Raw genomic sequence first — 16,445 nt, forward strand, 5'->3', positions numbered from 1 at the left:
CTGGTAATGCTTTTCTTCCTGTGGCTAAGTATAACTGGAGGGTGAGGAGAGATGACACAAACAAAATACAATGAAGTGGCACTTTTACCAACAAAAATAAGTCCTATGATTAATAATGCGATATTGCATTTGCTCCAGATTCTGTGTACTGACCCAAGGGGTCTTGCCTTCATATCAGCATGTTTAGTACTTTGATATTGCAGGAGGAGTTAAATCACTTACCAAGATAATATAGTACCTCTTAGTTGAACAACAGCTCTCACTGTAAATCTGTGTGTAAGTGACAGTTCGTGTTCATGTGAGACAAAATCTTTGGGAATGGGGGATTAGGATATAATAAAATCAAATTTAAACTAATTTGGTAACAAAATGTGGCATGTAGTTGAAGCAAAGTAACCTGTTCAATAGAGAGTTCAACCTATGTATTCCTGAGACTTATATTTGGTTGTCTTAATATTACCAACTACAGATAATAGGAACTTATCTACCAAATCAGTCATCTTCACAAAAAGGCATTTCTAATTATTTTACTTTTATAGTTTACTAATCGCCTTCTTAGAGTTGTCTTCTCCCATTATGAGAAACCCCTCTAAATAGAATGTTTCTACTTTTTCATTAAATGAAGGAATAGAGGCTTGCTTTTTTTCCTAAACTGTAATTAAAACTGGTTATTCCTGTGCTCATGAAGACAATAGATGAAAACTTGATTTAGAAGAAGGTATTTTGTTTCAAAGCTTTTCTGACTCCAAAGAGCTAGTTTTCTCTTAGCTAATAGTTTTAGGTTTATGGCAGTATTTTAAAAAGTAGTCTCTAAATTAAATCTGTATGCATCTTTCTTTTAGTAATTTAAAAAGCAAAAAGCAGAACTTGGATTAACTTGATATAGTCATTTGTGTGCACAATCAACAGCTATCTTTGGGGAAGATGTGTGACACTGAATAGATCGAGAAATTATTCTGAGTCATAATTTAAGAGTTCGTTCTGAATTATGATCTTGAAAAATTTGCATGGTGATGAGAGGGTGGTAAAACAGTCTTGTTCAACTTCAATATCTACCCTTGTAAGATGAAGCATTGAACAATACATAACCTGAAAGTTACTTTTAAAATCCTATCTGGGACAAACCTGGGTTTGAAAGTTCTTCTGTCTCTCCACACCAGTCATTCATTTGTTATTCAGCCTGTGTAGATTTGTAGATGGAATTTTAGTTCTGGAGTTCTTGGTTGTATGTTGTTCCATGTGCATCCCTAACCCTAATTTAGATAATGTTCTCTTTGCCCTTCAGGTATGTTGAGCATAAAATCACTATGCTGCAATTTCTTTCATTCTGTACACACATGGGGTTAACATTTGTTAGGATGCATTCATTTTTATACTGAGAACTTTATTACAGACAGACTTTGGCAGTGTTTATTGGCGTAGATAAGATGTGACCAGGATGATTTAAATCGGGGAGACAAGGGTCAGAGTTTGAAAGATCCACAGGCTTATACTTGTTTTGACTTCAGTGGGAGTTGGCTAAATTCTTCAAAAATTATGGCCATAAGGCCCTAGTTACAGTTAAAAGTTGCTTGTAATTGCAGGCAGCTACCATTCTTCAAACGCAACACAGATATCTACTACATGTTGTACTTCTCATCACATGTCCAAGAACATCTTTGTAATTAGATGTTGTGGCTTAATCCAGGCAGAAGCATGATGCATGCGGTGGTGGGGCTGTTTGCTTTTTTTTTTTTTTTTTTTTTTTCCCTCCAAGCTTTTTAACTGGAAATACACAAGAAAAGAGAATAACGGATTTGAAGTCTATCATCCAAAAATGCTGCTTTTACTTCTTTTGTATCAGAGTGATTACACTGCCATCTTTTAAAGTCACATTAGTTGTAGTGGACAGTGTTCAGTTTGCCTTTCCTAAAATGTGGTGTAAGTTTAAAACGACAACATGGTTTTAAGCAACCCTTCCCATGCCCTGTTTTTTCTAACCATCTGAAAAAAAAAAAAGTTCAGGAGCACAAAGGAAAACAAAAATTAACAGTTGAAGCTATGAGAATAGAATTACAAGGATTATCAACCCTCACGCTTCACTTCATAAACTGATCAACAGCTGGGATTAAATGACTTTTCCTCCAGTCACTATTAGTGTTGTACCATTTGGTTCATGCCGTTAGACTTATGTCTGAGACATCCATGCTGGGCTTTTCTCTGGGATAGGAATGCTGAGTTAGCTGCTTTATCGATTGTGGACAGCCCAGTAATCCTTACGTTTGTAATTCAGTTTGCATAAATATAGGCAGGGGAGAGCTGCTGTCTTTTTCCTTAAATGCAGTGGATGAGCTTGGGCCTCTGTGAGCCAGGTGAGGCATCTGTTAGGGTTCAGTGAGCAACCAGCACTATGTTCTGTAGTTTAACAACAGCTGGCTTCACTTGTGCTCGTGCAGAAAATGTTTCTACTGCTCCTGCCCCTTGGTACTTGGGGAATGCGACACTGCAGTCTGCAGCCTGCCACACTGTGCTAAAAGGAAGTCCTTGCTCTCTGTGCCTTCAGGAAAATACGCTGGGTATATGGAAAGCTGTTGTTCATGGGAGGAAAACTGAGCTGGAAAAGCTTTCTTTCGTGTTCTGGAATAGTGCTTGGGGAATATCAGCTGAATATAGTGAATTTTCTTGGTCTCATTTATAGGATAGCAGAAGTATTGCTTTTGGAAAGAAATCTTTTTCTAAGAGGACTTGCTTCTGTCCCCGTCTTTTCATGAGGCAATAAATCTCACAGTTGGGGCACATCTAGGAAAGCTAAAGCCCAGATAGAATTAAGTCTGGCCAAGGATGTCAAAAGCAACAAGAAATGCTTCTACAAGTATATCAGTGATTAAAAAGAAGACTAGGGGAAGCATGGGGCCCCTCTGCTGAAGAAATGAGAGACCCGGTTACCTGGAATGCAGAGAAGGCTCAGTTACTCAATGACATTTTTGCCTCAATTTTCACCAGAAAGTGCTCTAGCCACACCGTTCAATTCACAAAATCCAAAGGTGGGGACTTGGAGGATGAAGAAACACCCATGGTAGAAGAAGATCAGGTTTGAGACTAAGGAACCTGAAAGTGCAGAAGTCTATGAGACCTAAGATGAATCTGAAGGTCCTGAGTGAACTATCAGAAGAAGTTGTTAAGCTGCTGTCCATCATATCTGAAAAGTTGTGGTAGTCTGGTGAAGTTCCCACTGACTAGAAAAGGGGAAACAGCTCCAGTTTTTAAAAAGGGAGGAAAGGAAGATAGAACTACAGGCCAGTTAGTCCTACCCTCTTACTCGGTAAAATCCAGGATCAGAACCTCTTGGAAGCTATGCTAAGGTACACAGAGAACAAAGGTGACAGCCAGCATGGTTTCACTAAGGGCAAATCATGCCTGACAAATTTGGTGGCCTTCTATAATAGGGTTACAGTGCTTGTGTGTAAGGGAAGAGCAACTAATGTAATCTGCCTGGACTTGTGCAAGAATTTGACACTGTCCTGCACAATCCTTCTCTCTAAATTGGAGAGACATGGATTTGATGGATGGACCACCTGGGTAAGGAATTGGCTGGATGGTCACACTCAAAGTTGTGGTCAGTGGCTTGATGCCCAAGTGGAGATCAGTGATAAATTGTGTTTCTCAGAGGTCTGTATTGGGACTGGTATTATTTAACATGTTTGTAAGTGGCATGGACAGTGAAATTTAAGTGCACCCTCAGCAAGTTTTTGGGTGACACCAAGTTGAGTGGTGCGGTTGACATGCTGAAGGGAAGAGAGACCATCCAGAGGAACTTTGACAGGCTTAAGACATTGAACCCATGTGTACCTCAAGAAATTCAACAAGACCAAGTGCAAGGACCTGAGTCAAGGCAATTTCAAGCATTGGTGAGGCACTGGCACAGGTCGCCCAGAAAAGCTGTGGATGCCCCATCCTTGCAGGTGTTCAAGGCCAGGTTGGATGGGGCTTTAGGCAACCCGGTGTAATGGAAGGGGGACTGGAACTAGGTGATCTCTGAGGTTCCTTCAAGTTCAAACCATTCTGTGTTTTGAGATGCCAAACCTAACTTAAAGATGGCAAAGCTAACTTAATTTGGTCTTGCTGAGTGCACGGCACAGCTGGTTGTGTTTTTTTCTTTTTTCTTTTGTTGTTGTTGTTGTTTTTTTTTTTGTTTGTTTGTTTGTTTTTTTCAGTTCTGTGTGGTACAAATAGAAAGTGACTTTATTTGCAATTAAACACATAACAGCATCTTGCAACATTTGTCATAAGCAGTGCTGTTTTGGTGTCTTCACAACGACCTACTTAGGCTACATAAAAAATGGTATGTAAATCCCTACAATGTCAGACTCATGATTTCTCTTTCAGAGTTCTGATGGATCCCTCTCTGGTGTTATGCAGAAGTGGAGGGAGTACCAGCGCCAATGCCTGAAATATTTGTATGAGGCACCCCCCATTGCAGCAGGTGAGCTTCCTTGGTAGGATAGGATGTGTTATTAAAATTCATGCTAACAGTAGCAAGGGAGTGATTGTGAACCTGAAAAGACTTCTCCAGCTTATTGTCCAGTCTCTTCTTTATCCCGGTTGCTTCAGCCTGATCTCTTCCCTCTCCTGAGAGGAAGCATTTTGTAGAAAGAGTTTCATTGTGAAGAGTGTCTTGCAAGAGTGGCAAATGGTGGTTGTAGTGTGTCAAAGTAGCACACTAATACAATTCTGCAACTTTTGTAGAGGGTCAGGGTTGGAAGAGTATAAGTGTTAGGAAACCCAGGACCATGTTGATCTCGCTGTATAAATTATGCTGAGCATTGTAAAATGTTGAAATGGATTTTAAAACAAAAAAATAAGATTCTTTAGAGCAAATGAGAATGCAGCATGTCTTAGCAGTTGAATTCCTGTAATGTGCCGAGAGCAGCTGTGGTGTGCCAGCACTGTAGTGTTTAGAGGACACTGGTGTCTTGTCAGTGATGCTCACAACTGGGCACAGTACAGGCATTTCTATGCTTCAGTGCTTTTGTGACACACTGGAAGAGATGAATGGGTCTAAAGTTATGTCTGTGAAGAATTATTTCAAAACTGTTAATTTTCCTTCTCTTAACTATATTATTATGGCAGAGTGAGAGCAGTAGCTGATGACAACAGTGGCCAGGAAACATTTATCTCCCTCTGCTCCATTATCCTGCTGAGCGGTTGAATGCTGCCCTCTAAGAATGACAGTTTAATAAATCTGAAGTTGAAGTATTCTCATGTTGATTAAGCTGTAATGCAAAGTTATGGTTGTGTGTGGCTATTTTGTTGATGGATCTATGTATTAGGCTAGACTTTCCAACTGCATGACTCTGAGCCAGTTCTCAGGAATGGTTATCTACAATATTCACAGCAAAAATGATTTTAAATCCAACTGAGACATAGGAGAGTGTAAAAGAGAAAAGATAGGAATGGACCAATATTGATCTGCCTTTCTTGTCCTTCAATTTAGTCAACTAATTTTTTCAACTTTCCTGTTGTATAGGGCTAAGTGAGACACATTTGTCCAAAATTTTTTTAACTCCAAAGTTTAATTGTGTAATACTATTATGGCTTAAATGCACATGCTCATTTTATCTCTTGCTCTTCAGCCTTTTCCTCATTGCACTATTAAAGCAAGGCCGTGACATAATCCTCTCTTCCATCTCTCTGCAGAAGGCAAGTTCTGCAACAGAACATTTGACAACTATGCCTGCTGGCCTGATGGATTACCTGGCACTTATGTGAATGTCAGCTGCCCCTCATATTTACCCTGGGCTAACACAGGTAAGAGCCCTCCCTTATAAACACAGCTTTAAATCAACCCTGCATTACTTACTCAGTGTTTGAAAGGATAAAATTAGCTTTAGCAGCCATGAGTGTAGTCAGTTCTCTGTAATACAAAGATAGGAATGGGGCTCAGTAAAATACATTCTTTATCTCCATCTAACAGGAGGAAATGAGATAAGAGACAGTTTTTAAGGGCTGAATTTAGCACAGAAATCCAAGCTATCATCTGCTTTTGTTGTTTGAGTGGTAGTGACTATTAATAAAATAATACCAGGATGCTTGTTGGTGAAGAATAGCTAACAATTATAATGGTACAGTTTGAAAACTGAGATAACAGCAAAGCTGTTAGGTCTTCCTCTAGTAGGTATAGACAAAAAGGTTTAAAGTGAAAGGTGTTTCATGTTGCTTCCAGAGAGTTTTTTTTTCTCAGAATATCGTAAGGTGAAAGTATAGATGATGGCAGAGACTTTCTCTACAAGACAATGTTAAATACTAAGGAATAAGGCATGGAGACTGCACTGTGTCTGGCTGGGTTGGAGGAAATTTTCTTCATAGCAGTCTGCATGGTGCTTTTATTTGCATCTGTGGCTGAAATAGCATAGATAATGCACCAGTGTTTTAGCTATTGTAGAACAGGATTTGCACAATATTGAGGCTTTCTCTCTTCCCCTGCACCTGCTCTGCTGACCTTGGTGAGGGGGAAGAGGTTGGGAGGTGAAAAAGCCAGGCCAGCTGAACTTGATGTGACCAAAGGGATACCTTGTGTCATATAGCAGTGTGCTCAGCCAAAAAAACCTTGGGGAAAAAGAGAGGAGGGAGGAAGGGGAACACTCGTGGTTATAACATTAGTCTTTCTAAGTAACTGTTTTGTGTGCTGGGGCCCTGCTTTCCAGGAAGTGACTGGACATCTGCCTGCCAATGTGAAGAATTGAATAAATTCCTTATTTTGCTTTGCTTACATGCACAGCTTTTGCTTTTCTCATTAAGATGTTAGCTTGAAAGGGAAGGAAAAATCCTCACTCCAAAATCAAAATATTATGATACCAGAAAGGTGGACAACTTGCATGCACAGAAGATCTCCACTCTTCGTCCCGTTACCACTTTACCACAACAAGGTGTTTTTTTTTTGTTGTTTTTTTTTGTTTTTTTTTTTTGTTTGTTTGTTTGTTTGTTTTTTCAGTTTTTTCTACTCTGTTAGTGTCCAGTCCCAGTTTTGGCTCTTACCTCTCCCAGTTACTGTCTTGATCTTGAGCCATGAGCTTTTCCATCTTTATTTTCTCCCCCTGTCCTGTTGAGGAGGGGGAATGAGAGAGCAACTGGATGTGTGTCTGACAGCCAGCCAAGGTCAACCCACCACATCTACTGTGATGGATCCACAGGCTCCAGGGGAATCTCCAGGGGAATCTCCAGGGGAATCTCCAGGGGAATCTCCAGGGGAATCTCTGCTCCAATGCCCGAACACCTCTTCCCCCTGCATCTCCTCAGACTTTGATGTTTACAGGGTTGGTTCCCTCACTCTTTCCCTCAGTCTACATTGCCAGTGCAGTGTTTTGCCCTTTCTTAAACACATGTTCACAGAGATGCCACCAGCTTGGTGGCTTGGCAGAGCTGTTGGAAACATCTGTGTCCAGCATGCGGTGGCACTGGCCTCTCCTCACTGAGACCTCTGTAGTCTTCTCTCTGCTGACACCTGCCATGGATGCCCTCTATGCTTGATGATCTGTTGTAATGCTTTTTGTGGATTAGGAGAGATGTTTAAATCCAGGGGTGTGGGGGAGGGTGTGAAGTGTCAGGCCAACTGTTGTGACCCCTTAATTTCCTGGCTGGTTTCAAGCTTGTCTCAGAGGTAATCTCTAAAACAAAATTGCTGAGTCTGGATTCCCATTTTCATTTTGAATTGCTGTATCTTTTCTATTAGGGCCTCAAGGGAAGACATGGAAACCACCATTGTGTGGTTAGTGGTTAGGGATCCTTGTGGTGTGGGACAAAGAGTGGAGATCATCTCTTCCCTGCACACCATGGGTCCTACTGCCATGTAGTTGCCACTTTTTTCCTGCCTGCTTTCTGACATGACCTTTTGACAGTTTTGCTCCTGTCTCGTTCCTGCTAAACATCTGTGGTGAGGTGATGTTATTTTTTTTCTAGGTGCATTAATCTGTAATTTCCTAGGTGAGCATTATGGTCTGTATTTCAAATTTCTGAGTATCTTTTGTATTGTATCTCAGCTGTAGTGGTAGTAACTGCTAATTTGATAACCTCTGATGTAAAAATGCTGTTTGCTTACCCTTTTCAAACTCGTAGTAAAGATGCTGCATGTTTAGAATGGGTAAACGTGTTTTATAAATTATGGAATCAATATTTACCTCACAATTAATTGACATAAAAGTATGTGCTGAAGAACTCTTTCCAATAAATCTAATCTTTCTGGATATCTAAAACTCTTTACAGGATTAAACTCTTTTCCTCTAAACCTGTTTACTTGCAATCTTTAAGACCCTGGACACAGTTATTTGACTTGCAACTGCTCTTGAAATATCAATGCTGGAGGTTTAACATAGCAATGCAGATTAGTAAATTATTGGGAAGTGCAATATCTCTCATATTTTGAAAATAAGTTTATTTTCATGATAATGAATTTGTTTTAGTGTTTTGTTTCAATCAAAGACTAGCATCATTTGGAAAAAAACATAGAGCTTGGTAGGGAGCATTGTAAAAGTACTTCAGAAAGTACCTTTGGCTGCAGTTCCCTTTTGTGTATACTGTATGTGTGCCTCAATCTCTTTTATTATGGAGAAATAAGAATGGAACGGAGGTCTTTTGTCCAATACAAAACAAGAAGGTTGGTATCAGTGCCAGATAGGCAATTTAGGAGCCTGATTACTGTGACCTGATACTTTTTTTTCATGACATCTTGTGGAATCATGTTCAGAGTGAATGCTAATGGACAGCCATAATGGAGGGGTAACATCTTTATAATGGAAGATCTGGAGCAATAGAAAATTTAACACCCTGTGACTTCCAGTAATCACTGAAGCATGCTTATTACTTGTTCTTGCTTAGCCCCCTACCTTGAAAGTGAAACTGACTGCAGGGGTTCTTTCTCTTCACATGATGAAAATGGTGAAAATGTATAGATGAGACCTTGTTTTGAAAGTACCTTCAAAACATGTTCAGTGAACGTTGTCATTAAGCATGAAGAGCTTTCAATTAAGCTTGCTTTAAGATTATTCTTCCTTTGATTCAGAGTCAGTTTTTCAAATGCATAAAAAGCCTGCTGTGGAACTTTATGCTATACCACCTAGAAGATCCCCTGGGTGCTAAACTGAAACACATAATGCTGAATATTGTTTATGATAGGGTTCTGAGATGGAGGAAGTGTTGAATGCTCCTCTCTTATGACTTACCAGCTTCCATAAAAGGGGTAGGAGAGTTGGAAACAGAGACAGGTGACGTAGGAGGGCAGCTAGCCAGTGAGCATTTATGGTGAAGTTTGCGAAAGCCAAAGCCTATCCAGAACATGTTGAGCAACAAAAAAGGTCTTCTAAAGCACTGGCAACAGCAAGGGGACAATAAGAGGAAATGTGAATCCACTGTGTACATTGTGGCAAAGGACATGGAAGCGGCTGAGCTACTTGTTGCCTTCTTCACCATGGCTTTTACAGATAAGACTTGTCTGCAGCAATCCCAGCCGCCCTTCAAAATCAATAGTATAGAGCAATGAGGAAGATCAGATTAGGTGACACTTAAAATGGATATATGCAAGTCTATGGGACGTAGTGGGATGAACCCACACATGCTAAGCAAGCTGGCTGATGTCATTGTAAGGCTACTCTTGATTATCTTTGAAAAGTTGTGGCAATTAGGGGAAGTTCCTGCAGACTGGTAGAAAGCAATTTTTACTGCTGTTTTCAAGAAGTGTAATAATCTGGGGAGATATAGGTGGTCACCCTGGGAAGGTGATGGAGCAGATAATCCTGGAAATTGTTCCCAAAGGCATAAAGGACAGGAAGATGATTGGATATAGTATGGATTTATGAAAGTGAAATCATGCTTGATGAACCTGATAGCTTTCTGTGATGAGATGACTAGCTCAGTAGATGAGGGGAGAGCAGTGGATGTTGTTTATCTTGACTTTAGCAAGGCTTTTGGCACCATCTCCCATAACATCCTCATTGGAAAACTGATGAAGTGTGAACTACACAAGTGAACAATGAGATGGGAATGAAAACTGTGCTACCAGGCTCAAGGGTTGGGATCAGCTGCATAAGGTCCTGTTGAAGACAACTGTCTAGTGGTACACTCTAGGGACTGAGAGAAGGGCCAATACATACATCTCTATTGATGATCTGGATGATGAAACTGAGTGCATCTTTAGCAAGTTTGCAGATGACAAAACTGGGAGGGACAGTTTCATGCACCGCACAATTGTGCTTGCTATTCACAAGGACCTGGAGAGGCTGGAGAAATGTGCTGACAGGGATCCTGTGAAGTTCCACTAAAGGAAATGCAAGGTACTTCTTCCAGCACAAGAAATAACTGCCTGTGCTGTCTGGAAAGCAGATCTACAGAAATGGCCCTGAAAGTCCTGGTGGACACCAAACTGGACATTAGCCAACAATGTGCCCTTGAGGCAAAGAGGGCCGACAGTTTCCTGGGCTGTGTGAGGAAGACCACCACTGACTGTTCGAGGGCGTGTTCTATCCCCTAATCTCTAGGGGGTGAGACACAGTTGGAGTGCTCTGTGCAATTCTGGGTTCCACATTATGGAGGAGACATGAACAATACTGAGGTGAGTCCAGCAGTTGTAATTGAAGGTGATTATGGGTTAAAATGTCTCTCATATGAGTAGAGGTTGAAAGAGCTTGGATTCTTCATCCTGGAGAAGAGAAGGCTCCGGGGTGTGTGTGTGGAAATCTTATCAGTTTGTATGAGCACAAATTGAAATACAGGAAATTTCCTTTAAACATAATTATTTTACTGACCACCCGGTCAAACACTAGGACAGAGAGATATTGGATTGTAACCTTGGAGACAGTCCAAGCCTGACTGGATGTGGCCCTGAGCAGCCTGCTCTAATTCATCCTGCTGTGAGCAAGGGGTCATGCTATGAGATCTCCAGAGGCCCCTTCCAATGTTGGTTATTCTGTGATTCTTTCTGTTGAATTTTTTATAATGATGAGATTCTGTACTTATTTACTGTCAAGTGTTACAAGTTTCCATTGGTATGAGCCAGAGTAGGAGCTTGGGAGAAGAATTCGCATGTGAAATTTGTAACACTGGAACTCTCTTTGATCAATTTCAAATTTTGCAAACCTTGTCCTTTAACAGCTTTTGTTCTTGTTCCTGTCCCTCTCTTTATCTTGTCCTAGTGGTTGTCAGTCTTCAGACTACCCTTCTGCAAACCTCAACAACAGATGCAGCTCAGCAGGTTGCCTAACAGGGTTGAAAGCTGCAAATGATTTGGAGAATGTTGTTTGGTTAGTTTTGTTTTGGTTTGTTGTTTGTTTTTTTTTTGTTACCTACTTAGCAGATATGTGCTGTGTCACTAGTCCAGCCCTCCATGATGTTAGCAGGTTCTCATCTCTACCTGCTGCTGCAGAGCTGCTCTCCAAGGTTCAACTTTCTTCTTGCATAGTCGGTGTGGCAGCATCTGAATCACTGCCCACTTTGTGGGGGTGGGTTCAGCAGTAATGCTTTGTTCAGATGTGGTCTTCAGATTGCTTGTTAATTTCAAGAGAGAAAAGCAATCATAGGGAGGATCTGGTTAATGAAAGACTAGAGGTGGGAAAAAAAAAAAAAAAAGATATTTTCAGACCTCTGCATCCATTCAGACTTGTGTGCATATGGAGCCTCAAGAGCAGTCTTTCTAAAGACAAACCTGTGGATGATGGGCCTGCATTTCTGTTGTGCTAAGCAATGCCTGCAGTTGTAAGGTTTTGTCTCACAGCATCACTCACCTTGTGGTTACAACTTTTGTCTTCTGCCCCTTATTGAAAGTGCTGCTTGTAAAGGCAGCCTATAAAACACAGCAGAGAAAATCAATACTGTCCCACTTGTTTGTCAGATCTCTTTAGAAGTGCTGAGCCTGACTTTTTCCTGTTGTGTTACCCAGTGTGTGTGTCAGCACCCCTACCAAATTCAGTACTGGCACAGTGTCTGCAAGGATGGAGTCTGAAGGCTCAGAATATGCTGGTGATGATTGGATAGAAGAAAGATCACAACATTAGACCAAGATTTTATGCTTGAACCCATGTATCCCTGTACTGCTATGGACTTGCTTTGTGACAGGCAAGTAAATTAAATCTGAATCCTTAGAGGAATTCATTTTGTAGCTCCCAGTGAAATACTGGGCATTGAATTGTTAATGAACTTAATAGTATGTGACCTGCATATGCTACATGTTTCTCCAGTGGTGCTTCACTACTTTATTTTGTACGTCTAGTTGCTAAACAATCTCATCTATTTGTGTGGCTGTGCAGCAAACTAGATTGGGAATTCTACTCAAATGAAATGTTGTGGGCTTTTTTCCCCTCAGTCTTTGAGTCATGTTTTCCCGTGCAGGTCAGTTTCCTGACTGATGTGATTGCAATTGTATTAGCATTTATCTCCTTCAGGTAAATTGGTCATTATAGTATTGTCCTAACTCACCAAGGAATTGTGAAATAAGGATATTAAAAGTATCTGGATACTCAATATTGTACTGAAGCCGAAAGAACTGATGTTTAGAGTAGCCTCTGCTTCAATGCAGGTTAAGCTATTGTCACTGGAATGAGAAATAGGTGGCTAATATTTCTCACAGCACAGTGCAGGGGTTTGGTGGTATAGCAAATGTGGAGCCCAGTTACTGCTGGGCTGTACTACTACATAGTAGGAATTCATAAGTCACATGTTCCTCTAGAGCCATACAAAACAGCTTTGTGTGTGTTGGGGAGAAACCCTTTGGAACAATGAGGAACAGTGACATTGGGGAGGGGAACAAGGTGGAGTGACAAGGTGGAGGGGAAGCTACCTGCAGTCAAACAGTATTCTGTTCAGGACTCCGGAGGTGAAATTCTAAAGCTTTATCTTTAAGAAGACTTCTTCTATTCTGAAGTAGTATTTTGAAATGCTTTGAAAATATTAAATGAAAATATGTGAATTATCAAAACAAACACATACTTACTTTCTTCTATGTGTTATGTCCCTCCTCCTCCACCAGAAAAGCTTTTGGCAAGACAAGATTATATTAGCACTTCTAATAACCTGCTTATGTGTCTTTGAAACAGTAGACTTTAGAGCAATTTCATACCTGTATGGGCTATTTCACTCCAGATCTTTGTTTTGCTTCTCTTTGTGCTTACGCAACTCCTGCTGTTGGGCAGGTCATCATGGGGAGATGCTAAAGTAGCAGGAGGGGAAGGTTATTGCTAAAAGGATTTGTTCTGTGAAGTCTCCAGCACAGATTTTGGACCCTCTCCAAAGCTTGTTGAAACTAAATTTTACGCACTTCTGACTGCCCAGGTCAGAACTTTTTTTTCCCCATATTTGCATTTGTCTTGGGCCAGATCTTGCCTTTAGTGAAAACGCAAGAAGTCTACTCAGTTTCTGATAGCACTGAAGTTTAATTGGATAAAATTTGCACATCTTACTATCCACACTGTAGTCACCAAGACTGCCAAGTTATGCTTGGGCTGTGGCTGTCTCAAAGGCCAAAGCTCCCAGGGGAGCAGTATTCCTTTAAGGGATGGAGGGCACTGCAACTTGCTGTCAGTGGCTGTGTACTTTTTCTTGTTACCTTTCTGTAATTAAAGGCTAGCTGCCAATAACACTGTGTGGATTTGGAAACCTTGGAGCTGCACAATTCATTTTACAATTATACCTCCTTTGGGGTTCTAATATATTATTGTTTAATAGTACTAAATCCTTCTTAATTAAAAACCTTCCAGGGGTACAAGTTTCAGATGAGTTTTGTGAACAGTAGCCACATTAGTTGCTCCTATATGCCCTGGGCTGCACAAAGGCTGGCCATAAACTTGTGTAACACAGATGTAGCTTAGTCCATAGCAGTAGCAAATATTACTAATTTACCGTTATTTGCATAGATGAGGTGGTGAATGTATGTGTGATGTGTGGGTATTGACTGTATGGAAACTTAAACCTTGGGTAACCTATACTGAAATGCAAGATTAAAGATGCTGTAGATATGAAATGGTATACATTCAGGTGACCAGTACCCATAAATAAAATACATTAATAAATGTTATTCAGATCTCTGCTCAAAATCTTCTCTCTCTCTTTTTTTTTTTTTTTTTTTTTTTTTTTTTGTTTTTGTTTGTTTGTTTTTAGAACATGTCTCTAGTTATGAGACATCTGAACTGGCTTGACTGCTGGGCTGTATTTTGGTCTGGCACAAGTGAATTTTGAAGCAACCCCTTTATGGTCTTTCTTTTGTCCTGTCGTGACTAAGTTCAGTTTGAGCAGTTGTGGGGTGTGTTTCTTTGTAGAAAATTAAACCAGAATCAGTGCCCCAGGTATCCATTGAATGTTCTTCAACCTTTGATGGAGACATAAGAACTGATGATTTGTCTATAGTACAATGAAGTTCACCAGCATGACCACACAGGAGCTATTAGAAAACTACTGAGTTACCAACCTTTCATTAAATTCTGAACTTCTCTTGTGCCAGAGAAATGACCAAATGGCTCATATACTTTTAATTGGCATTGGCCATGTGGCCTCAATGCTTTGTAATTCCCATGTGCTCTGTAGATCCACCTTTCTTAGTTTTAAATCCTTTCCTTTTATCTAATAACTTCTGTTGTCATTAACCTCTGTTTGAATCACTTCTCTCCCATAATTCACTTTTATTTCTATGTTATCCTCCCTTTACTAGGTTATGTGTCGCAATAGTGTTACCTATTCCTTTGCTCTCCCAAAAGATCAGGCAAAGTACACCTCAGGGAGCTTTGTAAACAGCATAGCTTTTCAGTCTGTGCCATGAAAGAGCTAAAAGTCTCTCAGGCAGAAGAATAACCTAGCAGTAATACTGGAAGATCTCTGCTAGTAACCTCGTGTCTGCCTCTGGCTACTAGAGACACAGTCAGATGACAGCTGTACTTTGCACAATAGCTTTACCCAGTCACAAAGATATCACGAACCGAGCTTTGTGTAGAGGTGTGGCAGCAAATCTGTTGCATGTGAGTTTGTTTGGGTGCCCGGGCTCTGGGCCTCAGTATCACTGTGTATAGGAGACCAGAGTACTGGTTTGCTGCTCTGAGTTACCTTTAGGTGCAAGGACACATCCAGGTCAGCTCTTTCCCATTTCCCTTCCTCCCATAACTTACATCTGAGATCGTTCCTCCAGCGCTCACCTTTACCTCTCTGGTGTCAGAACTGCTTTTCTTGGTGTGTCTTTAGGTAAGTGCAAGCTGTGTGTGAGGCTTTGGGTGGAAGTAGGGCATTGCCTCAGAACTGCCAAGTGCCATAAGTTACCAGTCCAACCATAAGGCCTGTTATGCTTTTACATGAAGGGCTGGAAGGTATAGGCAACGCTTCTTCTGGTACAGAAGTGATGATGGGTATTGTCTGCACAGTCCCAGCCCTGTACTAGTGTCTAGCTTAGTCCTGGCTACTACTTTTAAACAGTGAATGCAGCAAGCCCTAATACTTTCCTCCTGTGTGGTGTCTTACCCAAAAGCTGTGACTGTAGACTTACACAGCTGTAATGGCATCATGCACAGCAATACTGCAGATCCTATTCCCTGCTTCCTGAACAGTAGAAAAATAACTGTTGAAAAGTATTTTTTGTAAACTGAGGGATTCACCTGTGGATCTTGGGGCCACGTAGGAGAAGGGCTGAAAAAGGAGAGAGGAGCCTTGTCACTGCTGTGCTGCAGGAGTAAATCCACTGCCCTGGTCACTTTACCTGGGGTGCCTCTGTTTGGGCATTGTTCAGACGTGGGGGGAGCTTGGGATCTTAGTGCCATAGTGCCCTAAACAAGAAACAGAATGAAAAATGATGTTTGCTTTTGTCTGAGATCTCACAGCGGTAATGATGCTGGAGGAGTGACACGCTGCTGTTGTCTGTGCAAGGCAGACCAAAGGAAACTATATATGTTGCTTTCTAGAGCGGTCTGCAGAAAGCTGTACAACTGAGGAAGGAGGAGTTTGTGTGAGAGACCTCCTTCAGACAGTTTTGCCGTATGTGTTCATGGCTTGAACATTTAGTTCAAGGGACCAGATTAAACCTTGTCTGGTTTAATCTCCCTTACTTTTTGTTTAATCATGCAGTTTCCTAGTTTGAGATCTTCTTAAAATCAAGATAGTTAGCAGATGGCTACGTGAGCATATAGCTAAACTGCCTGTTTGCCTTTTAACGTAGAAGGAAATAAATTTCACTTCAAATATTGGGTACAGTAAAGATGATTAGACATTTATTACATTTCTTCTTTTCTTTGCTCCAATAAAACCGAGTTTCCAGAAAACTCTCCATAATGCTGGAAAAGGGTGTGACCTTTTTTCAGTGAAAAAGATGCTGCTCTGAATTTGCTAACCCTTAAGCAACTCAAAATTTATACTTCCTTTCTTGCAGTAAAAACTGTCTCAAGCTAATTGGCAATCTCAGTTTGCTAAATTAAAAAAAAAAAAAAAAAGTCTCAAGTTCACCTCTGCTTCTG

The 16,445-nt window shown here is 40.8% G+C and overlaps 1 protein-coding gene across 1 annotated transcript in view; it reads left to right on the top strand.

Annotated features, from left to right (window-relative positions):
- The window catches only part of GLP1R (glucagon like peptide 1 receptor), a gene marked incomplete at both ends in the record, with an annotated part of 85,979 nt that overhangs the window by 26,506 nt on the left and 43,028 nt on the right, over positions 1-16,445 (top strand). The window contains 2 exons of the mRNA XM_084283419.1: positions 4,366-4,462; positions 5,677-5,787. Coding sequence (XP_084139545.1) covers positions 4,366-4,462; positions 5,677-5,787 — 208 coding nt within the window. The remainder of the gene's footprint in view (positions 1-4,365; positions 4,463-5,676; positions 5,788-16,445) is intronic.

This window comes from Netta rufina, assembly GCF_964035555.1.
Source record: "Netta rufina genome assembly, chromosome: 3".
NCBI classification, from domain to species: domain Eukaryota; kingdom Metazoa; phylum Chordata; class Aves; order Anseriformes; family Anatidae; genus Netta; species Netta rufina.